General features: G+C 41.1%; 1 protein-coding gene across 1 annotated transcript in view; it reads right to left on the bottom strand.

The window, feature by feature from the left end:
- Positions 1–2,857: 2,857 nt before the first annotated feature.
- The window catches only part of LOC133641826 (disintegrin and metalloproteinase domain-containing protein 10-like), a 50,650-nt gene continuing 42,044 nt past the window's right edge, over positions 2,858–11,463 (bottom strand). Inside the window, exons 11-16 of the mRNA XM_062035871.1 lie at positions 9,985–10,135; positions 9,724–9,907; positions 9,519–9,627; positions 9,233–9,453; positions 5,803–5,929; positions 2,858–4,299 (exon numbers count right to left, since the gene is read on the bottom strand). Of these exons, the coding sequence (XP_061891855.1) occupies positions 4,112–4,299; positions 5,803–5,929; positions 9,233–9,453; positions 9,519–9,627; positions 9,724–9,907; positions 9,985–10,135 (980 nt within the window). The 3' untranslated portion in view covers positions 2,858–4,111. The remainder of the gene's footprint in view (positions 4,300–5,802; positions 5,930–9,232; positions 9,454–9,518; positions 9,628–9,723; positions 9,908–9,984; positions 10,136–11,463) is intronic.

Here is an 11,463-nt window from a genome sequence, read left to right as displayed (position 1 = left end):
GATTCAATCTTGCACGTGGAAAGTTTAAGTGTGGGCTTTAGTAGGGGTGCATTCTACGACGGGAGTGCATTAATCCAGAACAACAGCGGCGCATGGACTTCATTTATAAGTAAAGGTAAGACCATAATAACGTTTTTTTTTTATTAAATGTGCTTTTTTGTGTGCTACAGTTTGTATGTGTAAAGTTAAAGTTAAGTTAAAGTACCAATGATTGCCACACACACACTAGGTGTGGTGAAATTTGTCCTCTGCATTTGACCCATCCCTTTGTTCACCACCTGGGAGGTGAGGGGAGCAGTGGGCAGCAGCGGCGCCGCGCCCGGGAATAATTTTTGGTGATTTAACCCCCAATTCCAACCCTTGATGCTGAGTGCCAAGCAGGGAAGAATGCTGGTATGAGCTTTTAAACATAACCCGTTAACTGCTGCCAATCAAATGGTGAATAAGAAACTCTTTAGGGTTCATATGTTTGTAAATCTGACTGTGATGAAGTCAGTGCCTCACCAGCCATGAACCTCACCGCACGTCACTGATATATTGGGCCCACACGTATAATATCAATGTTAATGTAACTGAGAGTGTACAAATGGTCCCAATAAGGGTCCATTACTATCAACTATGTGTAATTTAGCTGGGGACACCCTACAACTACCTGGGGGGGGGGGGGGGGGGTATTTATTTTAGTTTGCCTTTACTTTAGTCCACCCTTATAATGTTATTCATTTTCTCTGCATAGAGTAATGGAAAAAAAACCAGCATCTATCTACATCTTGACAAAAAAAAGGACTTGTGTTTTGTTTGAGAACAGTTGGTAATGGTTATGTGCAGTAAACTTTTCATGAACTCAACTCGCCTTATTGTGTGTTCCTAGATTTGTAGTCCACGTCTTTTAGTTTACAGAGTAAACAATTAAAAGTAAGATTTGGGGCATTGTTTTCTCTAAAGGCGTTGAGTCTCAGCTTGAAGCGTCCTTCCCTCTGATTACCTCGTCGTCATGTGACGCGAGTGTGCGTGCGGCTGTTATGATTCGGCTTCCTGGTTTCGATGACCCGACTTATCTTGCCTCTGATTGGCCAGTCTGTGATGTTTCGCACTAAACCTTAGCCAATTGGGACTCACCATAAAAACACCAACCAATCATCATGGGCTTTCTGTGGTTAGTGATGGGCTATTGTCACCACCACAATGTTCTCTAGTTACTGGTCTTCTCCAGCCAACACACAGAGTTACATAAACTGTTTAAGTACATTTTATTTAAAGTACTGTATAATATGAGATGATTATTTGAAAATTTGAGTTCGTACTGTTACGTGTTTATAATACTAAAAATATTGTTTTCATTGGCAACTCATTGGCTTTCTATTCTTCGTAATTAGTTTCACTTTCCATCCATCCATTTCTACCGCTTGTCCCGTTCGTGTTGCATTATATTCCTGGTCCAACACAACACGTGACTGTTCTGGCTGTGAATCCCAATAAAGGACACATTGGGTGAAACCGTACAGAATTTAAAGCAAGTTAGCCATCAATTTGTAGGTAAAAAAATGGTGTATTAACATCATGAGGCAATTATACACTTATATTCATATTTCATAACTGCGATTTATAATGTGGCACTCGATGACAAATATGACACCTCGTTAATCTAGGTCACTTGTGTGCGTGAGTGACAAGTAGAAAAGCTCTGACTTGCTTGGTGTCAACCAGTCTTCAGATTTTTTTAAGGAAAATATTATTTGGTCAATATTCATATTACTAACACAATCCAACAAGTTTAATCAGTCTATTTCAATGACACTTTAGTATTACTTGTGGCTAAGCCAAAAGGAACACACCTAACTGACAGTAAACAGTGGTCTATTTTATTGAATGAGTTGTTTAATGCATTTCAAGTACTCCAAAAAATTACATCTCTTTGCACAATACAATTGGAATCCTTTTTTTTTTTTTTTTTTTTTTTTTAGTAAAAATGTTCAAAGTGAACAAAAATCTCCAATACTGTATAAAACACAGTGAACATTAAAATCATGACAGTAGTATTACTTTTTAATCTCGTGTTCTTTCGGCCTACATCACCTACAACATTTCATTTGGACATTGCATTGCACGTTCATCTAAAATCTTTTACCAAGACTACGAAATTAAAATGAAAGTAAATTTACAGGCATTAAGCTTCTGCTCTTCTAGCCAAACCATGCCACAGGGTAACACAGACTTAAAAAAAAAAAAAAGAGAATGTCACATTAAATCCATCACACAGTTTTTTTTATAATCGATGACAGTGGAGGAAAATATTAGAAGTCCAGTTCAACCAGCACATACAAGAACATAAATAACTTAAGAGGATCGTTTGTCACAAAAAAAATCAACATGTTATCAAAATGTAATTTTCAGTTTGGAATGAAATGTGAATTTCCGAAGTACTGTACAAGTTTACAGGTTCAATTCTGGAGCGTTTTTTTTTTTTAAAGTTGCACTTTTGTTTTGTACAGACAAACACACAAGCCTGATTCACTTCCTCTTCGGAGCAAAACGTGGGATTGAAATCCAAACATGGGGACAGTGTTGTATAAGACATTGGTTATGATTTGAAACTGCATGCACTCAGAACAGAATACACTCATGTCAGGCCTGAAGACAGAAACATTGCATGGAATATTAAATGCAAAAATGATGTTCTTTATTGTAATCGTCAAACTAGGATTCCTACTGAAGACTGGATCGTGCGTAGAGGACAGAACGTCGTCAATCAAGTGTAAAAGGAGGTAAGACGGGTGCATACAGGTGCATAGAGATGGCGCACGCTGATGCAAACAGACACTCCAGGATGGTGAACTAGCAAGCTGTGTGAACATAGTGCCTCAACAAGCCCCTCTTCCTTTTATTGTCACATTAAAAGTAGTCAAAGTAAGTGTTGACACATGTCACAGACCAATGAATAGTCACATTTAGTTAATGCCACTGCATGCCCACAAAAGTTTGCTATCTGAGGAACAATAGAATGAATTGTTAAGACTGTTGTTTTTTTACACACATCCGCGGAATCATTTTTATTCCCATACGCACGTCAACTCTCACTTCTAAACTAAGCCACAGCAACCCTCGCGTCATACGTTCATTTAGTGGTTATTCATTCTTTGTATAGCTAAATTAAACTGGTCAAAGGGGGGGTTGAAAAAGCAAGGTGGTCTCTTCTTCCTCACAACGAGCTTAAGCAACACAAACAAGAAATGAAACAGTAAAAAGGAGACATATCCAAAAAAAAAAAAAGAAAAAAAAAAAGAGGGATATGGTGACTTTGTTGTATAAATTCAGAATCAAGCAACCTAAAGTGACAGAGCTCCACCTGATTGGACGACAGAGTCAGATCGCCTGCGACGATGTCCACAGAGCTCTTAGCGACTATCATTCCTTCTTTGCTTGTGTGTTAAAAGTCCTGAGAGCGCTAACCAAAAAATTAAAACAAACAAAACAGAGAAGAGTGAAGAATTACCCATTTACAGTAGAAGAAATAGTTTGTTTTCACTTATGATACACTAAATATGTACAGTCACATGCAGGAGACTGTCTGCACAATAGAGACGGCAGCATGTGTCTTTTGCTGTTTGTACATGTGGAAATCACACGAGTGCCGCCACTCCCCTGCCGAGTGTCTCTCTCTCTCTCTTTTTCTGTCATTTTGGGCTAGAATGGCGCGAGAAAAGCACAGACAAAATTTACCGGCAGCCACAGGCGTGTCACTGGAGACGACGTCGCAAAAGAACCAAAACACATCACAAAGTGTACTAAATCTACAGATGATTCCTTAACTCCTTGGCACTCCTCTGAATTTCAAACCATATCAAATGCAGATGGAAAAAGAACCCAGATAGTGCGGCGCTGCAAATGGCTGACGGTCCACTCCTACAAAGAGCCAGAAGGAAGCTGCTGGATGTTTTCTTCTTGGTGTGTTTGTCAAGATGGAAAATACGTTGGTGACTATCGACCATGTCAGGCTTTTTCTTTGGATGGAGTGACGCTTTAGTTATCCCACAGTAGGCACAAGGAGGAGCCAAGGCATTGGGGGGCAGGGGGGGATCTGGCGGCAGGGGTGGAGGTTTGGGTTTCGGTCTCAGCGTCTCATCTGGCCCATCTGATAGTTCTCTCTTTGCTGACGGTGGTGCCGCTGGTGCTGTGCCGGCCGCTGAGGCTGCCTTTGTGCTTGTCGCTGACCGCCATGAGCACCGTGGCCGCTGTGCTGCGACTGGTGCTGCACCTGGGAGTTGGCTTGCTGCTGCGCTCGCCGCCTCTTCAAAGTACCTATCAGGGAAAAGAGGGTAAGTTGAGCTTTTTTATCAGCATTTTAATACTGTCTTGTCATCAGAAGGAACCATATTTAGACTAATCCTCATACTGTACATTAAAAACAACCTACCGTTATTATTGTGTTTACGGTTAAAACATACAGTACAGGCCAAAAGTTTGGACACACCTTCTCATTCAGTGAGTTTTCTTTATTTTCATGACTATTTACATTGTAGATTGACTGAAGGCATCAAAACTATGAATGAACACATGTGGAGTTATGTACTTAACAAAAAAAAGTGAAATAACTGAAAACATGTTTTATATTCTAGTTTCTTCAAAATAGCCACCCTTTGCTCTGATTACTGTTTTGCACACTCTTGACATTCTCTCGATGAGCTTCAAGAGGTAGTCACCTGAAATGGTTTTCACTTCATAGGTGTCATAGTTTTGATGCCTTCAGTGACAATCTACATAGTAAAAACTCATTGAATTGAGAAGATGTGTCCAAACTTTTGGCCTGTACTGTATATCCTTTTGCTCCACATTTCATATGACTTAAGAGTTTTTGTTTAAGAGTGGTCGCTCTGACGTCTTGGGCCTGTGTTCTAGTGTTCCAATGCTACTTCAAGAATGCTTGTAAGCTACTCTTTTGATTTTGTTTAGTCTTATCATTAGTCTTCATGTTGGTTATTGCAAAACTCAACAGTAGTACCAGCTACCTTGGCTGCACCTTAAACAATTCAGTGGGATAGTTTGTGTACATTGATGTGCATGTGACTGTTTATGAATGTGTTCTAAAAAGGCCTTTGTGGCGCAAGAATGTTTTCAGTGCTCTAAATGTCAAATATCAAAAATAAAGGGTAACTGCACTATCCCACCTTCCGCCCGACTGCAGCTGGGATAGGCTCCAGTACCCCCCGCGACACCGAAAGGGATTTTTTAAAATAGAATTCTGCCTATCATTCACAATCCTTGTGTGAGACAAGAACATATCTCGTTTTCTTTCCTGTTTATTCTAAATAGTTTAAAAAAAAACTGCTGGCAAGAGGCAGCTAACAATGCAAGTAATTGTTATATATTTTGCCTGTGAATGACATAAAACAGAAGAGAAAAAAGTTCCTAATGTTGTCAAAATTGTTCCATGTTAATAGCTTATCTAATTCTACAAACACGCACTTGAATGGGTACTTAAGTAAACCCTTAAATAAACCCGGTCATGTTGTTGTTTTGATAGACTATACATTCATGATAGCTAACCTTAGTAGCTAAACTTAACCAAATCGCTTTTATTAACTGACCACAGACAAAGCTGATGCGCGCGTGTGAGTTACATAAGGGGGTAGTTTATGTCATTACGTGCTCAAAGCTTGAAGGCGGGATATAATGCTTAACACACTTTGGAAGGTTGGGACCCGGTAGGCATCCGTGTAAAGGTTGCAAATAGCCCCAGTGACATCATTGTGGACAGTATATGTACAGTACATATGTTTTTATTTGTTTTGATACATGTCTCACCTGGAAGTGGCTTAGGAGGAGGGAGCTTGGGGTTACTGCTAGGTGTATGGACGCTACAGATCTTAATGAAGCCAGCCATCAGCATGATAAGAGCAATGCCCATCAGCAACACTGCCCACCAGTGGGCCTAGAAGCAAAAACAAACCATTAACCGTGCACAAAAAACACTTTCAAGACATATAACTAATTTGTTCCGGGGTCAAAGGTTCACTTATCATCAATCTTAATTAACTGCAATGTTTCAAGTAACAGCCTTAGTCGTTTCAATATTATCTATGAGTGTAAACAGATGTGCTCCTAAATCCAGGTGTTCATGTTTAGTGTTCCTTTGGAACATAGTAGTATTGCTGTTGAATGTAGGTGCTTGTTTTCCGTCAGACTCCATTATCATCGTCATTGTCGTAGCAGTGTCAACTTTAATATCCTCAATGTCTTTGACAACAAGTACTCTTGCTTCTGGACCGCCATATTTTACAGTTGGCATTCCAAGTTCTCTGAATTTTTCCCTGCTTCCTGAAGTCATGTGCTTTCTTGGCGATTTCAGCATTAAGTTTGTCGAGGCGCTAATTCATGTACACATTTAGGCTTCACCCTTTAGCTTCTTTCCCTGTTTCAGCAGTGCCATTTTAGATTTTCTGTTTAACTAGTTTCACGAGGATGACCATAGTGGAGGTGTTGTTTCTTCCATTCAGTGGGATGCATGGTTCGATGGTATTAAAGGCCTACTGAAATGATTTTTTAAAATTTAAACAGGGATAGCAGATCCATTCTATGTGTCATACTTGATCATTTCGCGATATTGCCATATTTTTGCTGAAAGGATTTAGTAGAGAACATTGACGATAAAGTTCGCAACTTTTAGTCGCTGATAAAAAAAAGCCTTGCCTGTACTGGAAGTAGCGTGACGTCGCAGGTTGAAGGGCTCCTCACATTTCCCCACTGTTTACACCAGCAGCGAGAGCGATTCGGACCGAGAAAGCGACGATTACCCCATTAATTTGAGCGAGAATGAAAGATTCGTGGATGAGGAACGTCAGAGTGAAGGACTAGAGTGCAGTGCAGGACGTAACTTTTTTCGCTCTGACCGTAACTTAGGTACAAAGGCTCATTGGATTCCACACTTTCTCCTTTTTCTATTGTGGATCACGGATTTGTATTTTAAACCACCTCGGATACTATATCCAAGAGTCGAGAACGCGAAATGGACATTCACAGTGACTTTTATCTCCACGACAATACATCGGTGAAGCACTTTAGCTACGGAGCTAACGTGATAGCATCATGCTTAAATGCAGATAGAAACAAAAGAAATAAGCCCCTGACTGGAAGGATAGACAGAAAATGGACGGCGTGGCGAAGTTGGTAGAGTGGCTGTGCCAGCAATCGGAGTGTTGCTGGTTACTGGGGTTCAATTCCCACCTTCTACCTTCCTAGTCACGTCCGTTGTGTCCTTGGGCAAGACACTTCACCCTTTGCCTCTGATGGCTGCTGGTTAGCGCCTTGCATGGCAGCTCCCACCATCAGTGTGTGAATGTGTGTGTGAATGGGTAAATGTGGAAATACTGTCAAAGCGCTTTGAGTACCTTGAAGGTAGAAAAGCGCTATACAAGTATAACCCATTTATCATTTATCATAAATCAACAATATTACTATCAGGAGACACTGAACCAAACACTGGACCTGTAACCACACGGTTAATGCTGTGCCGCCTGTCGAAGCCTAGCAATGCTGTTGCTAACGACGCCATTGAAGCTAACTTAGCTACGGGACCTCGTCAGAGCTATGCTAAAAACATTAGTGCTCCACCTACGCCAGCCCTCATCTGCTCATCAACACGCATGCTCACCTGCGTTCCAGCGATCGACGGCGCGACGAAGGACTTCACCCGATCATCGATGCGGTCGGCGGCTAGCGTTGGATAGCGTGTCTGCTATCCAAGTCAAAGTCCTCCTGGTTGTGTTGCTGCAGCCAGCCGCTAATACACTGATCCCACCTACAGCTTTCTTCTTTGCAGTCTCCATTGTTCATTAAACAAATTGCAAAAGATTCACCAACACAGATGTCCAGAATACTGTGGAATTTTGCGATGAAAACAGAGCTGTTTGTATTAGGATACAATGTGTCCGAATACTTCCGTTTCAACCATCGACGTCACGCACAAACGTCATCATACATAGATGTTTTCAACCGGAAGTTTCGCGGGAAATTTAAAATTGCACTTTATAAGTTAACCCGGCCGTATTGGCATGTGTTGCAATGTTAAGATTTCATCATTGATATATAAACTATCAGATAGATAGATAGTACTTTATTGATTCCTTCGGGAGAGTTCCCTCAGGAAAATTTAAATCAGACTGCGTGGTCGGTAGTAGTGGGTTTCAGCAGGCCTTTAATGTCGACTTCCATTTCCTTTGATTGCAGAAAGTTGACCACTTAGTGCTCTGCTAAGGCAACATCCATTTAATCTGGTTCTCCTGTTATTCAAAGCTTTTGCGCTGGATCTTGGTTTTATTGGGTGCCCTGTGACGATGATATCCTTCATTTGTTTGTCCTTTATCCATTTCATCTTCAATATTCCTCAGCATGATGTTATCTTCATTGCTATCTCATTGCAATAATTTCCTCTTGGAAACTCTTCACCTCTTGACGCATTTGTTTGCTCTTTTAAGAGATTCACCACCATCTCCATGAGCTCTTTAGATTCCCTTTTCGCTTTGTTAATCTGGGTTTGCAGACTTCTCATACTGTCCGTATGTTCTAATCTTGATCTTTCCAGGTCTGCTCTCAGGTTGTTGTTTTTTAACATCAAGTATTGCTTCCCTTTGTGTCCTGTATTTACAGACTAGTCTGATGCAATTGACACCAAACGTGCTGGGATTGGAGTTTTTTTCTTAGCTTTTGACATAGTCGCGTTAGCAGCCCGCTAACGGAAGTTGCATGTGTAGCGACTTGCGTCACATTTAACTCGTCTTTTTCATTTGTACCTTGAGCTGTTTGGAGATCAACTGGAAGTGTCAACTGAGATCACAATGTGAGGTCAGAAACACTAAAAAACTGCTTCGAACTCTCGCCGCCGTACAACCCCAGTGTAGCTTCTGGTTGCTAGGCAACCCCTTTACTTGCTTTTTTTTCAGCAAATCTGTGCTTCTCACCTGACCAAGAGCAGCTTGGAGATGTCAGCTAACTCTCCTGTAGCTGTGATCACAATCAGAAGTTAGAAACGCTTCAAATTTATCAAAAACCCCGCTAGCAAAAGAGGAGCCTTTTTCTTTGCGTCTTTTCCCTTTGACTGGAAGTGACTTGTATGAGGTCATGGATGTTTTGTGAGACTTTAGGAGCATTTTTTGTTTTTTCTTGAGTTGTAGACCCTCAAGGTTACATACTTTATTTTTAGATAATAAAGAAATAAGTAAAAAAAATAGATACATACCACAATCCACTCAGCAATGTTCTCATAAAGCTCTGGGTTGAAAATGGCCTTTTTGAGCCGAGCAAGAGGTCCATCCGCATCCACCAGACGACACTTCATGAACACGTCGCAGTAACCCTTGAAGTCGTTGCAAGGCGAACCCGCCGGGAGGGTGGTCACTTTCTTTTGGAAGAAGTCAGCCAGACTCTGCGACCCGGTGCTGCTGCATGTGCTGGGGTTCACTGGAGAGCAGGGTCAGAGTTAGTAAAGATGTGAAGTACTCTAAACGAGAAAGTACATGACTCACTCTTCTGCATGCAGCACACGTGGCAAAGCTCCGTCTCATCTTTACCCTCTTGACTGGCGCATGTGCATGATTCAAGTCCATATTTCTCACAGATGGAGCCTGAGCAGCCCTGTGGAGAAAGAGAAGGAGGCGATGAGCTAAGCATACCTATCTATGTGAAGGAGACCAGCTGCTGCAGTTCAGTGTCAAGACGCTGGCCACTCACTCCATTGAGGCACACTTGAGTCTCGCCGTGACAGGCAGTGAAGTTGGCCTTGGGCTCGGATGACGGGCACTGCGGGCTCACTCCGTTACACATGCCTTGATGAGCGCACTCCGACTCATCCCTGCACTTTTCATTGCGACCTTTGTAGGCGCACTCAGCAGTACAACAAGGTCCCTGACTGGGACTGATGGAAAAGCCATGTTTAAGTTGGGCGAAAAATATCTCAAACAGTGAAAACAAAAATTGCAGATCGTGATTTACCTGCAGACTTTGTTGGGCTTTAATTTGCACTTCTTGTTATCAGGCTGGTTGGCATCATAGCAGCACTGGTCCCGACACTGATCACTGTAGCCACAGTCACACTCCTCTCCTGGCTCCACTAGGCCATTTCCACATATAGGCTGGCCAGACTCTAATTAGCAGAAAACAATACAAACAGGAAATATGATGCAAAAAGAAGATACCTTATGGATACACCACACTACACCTCATGATCAGTTATTTCATTTAATTGGGGGTTAGTTCCTAGTACTCTACAGTTCCTTTTGATTTATAGTTCTTCAGGACACGGGTAGCCATTAGTGGTTACTGTGTAATAAAAACACGATACATTTTCAGATAAAGCCCCGGTAGGTCTAGGACAAAGTCAAAATGAATTTTAGCATTCAGGCAGGTTAGATTGTGGCTAAAACCATCACATTTGTCATAGTCAGAGACAACTTTTGACACACAAAAAAAAACGGCAAAAATCATAAAGACTACAAACAATGTTTATTCTATTAGCTAATTTCCTTTATCTGAACAGCCATTTGTGATTTATAGCATGAAATATCTTGCAGTCATGTTGTTAATGTTTCAAAATGATTAAACTATTCAATGTCAAAATATAAACTGTAGATATAATGAAAACAATGTCAGCTACTGTCTGGTTCTAAACATCATCCATCCATCCATCCATTTTCTACCGCTTGTCCTTTTCGGGGTCTAAATTTAGCATTTAGACAGGCTATACTGTAGCAAAAGTAATCACGTCTGCCACAATCGTGTGTATTCCACGTCTTCCATGTCAAGAGCAGTTTTGATTTGGGCTTACATGGTAAACAACTCAAATTAATGTTTTATCCAGACGCATACATTTGTCCAAATGTGGCCAAGTAGACACATTGTGGGTTTCCTGGATGTCGTCTACATCACTAAAAGAAAAATCTAAGGAAGAGAATCCCTCTGCCATCTTACACTAGTTTTTTAAAATATATAAATCGCCCGCTTGAATATTCCCTCTTCACTTCTACGACTCTCTTGTCGTCATTTGGGATTTGCGTGTCTGTTGTGATTTTCCTTCCTGGTTCGATGTCCCGCCCTATCTTGCCTCTGATTGGCCTGTCTGTAATGTTTTGCCCAAATCTTAACCAATCATGACTCACCATAGTAAATCAACCAACCAATCATGGATTTTCTTATACGTAAACCAACCAATCATCATTGATTTATCTCGTATCTTTTGTCCCCTGTCCGTGGAGTTGCACTAGTCCATTTCTCTCTTTCTCTCCTCCCTCTGTCTTCTTTTGTAGCATGTAGCTTAGCTAACCAATACATGGGTCTAAAAATAACCAAGCTACGAAAATCGCGACTTGTTTAAAAAGTACCGAAGCTACTGCCAAGCTACTGGGAAATGTCGTTCTACGTAGCTTCAATTCTTAAGTTAATAATTTTTAATGGAAAACAGTAGTTTTTACCACT

This window comes from Entelurus aequoreus, linkage group LG24 (assembly GCF_033978785.1).
Source record: "Entelurus aequoreus isolate RoL-2023_Sb linkage group LG24, RoL_Eaeq_v1.1, whole genome shotgun sequence".
In the NCBI taxonomy this organism is placed as follows: domain Eukaryota; kingdom Metazoa; phylum Chordata; class Actinopteri; order Syngnathiformes; family Syngnathidae; genus Entelurus; species Entelurus aequoreus.
The sequence above is the reverse complement of the archived record's forward strand: the minus strand, read 5'-3'. Positions and strand labels throughout refer to the sequence as shown.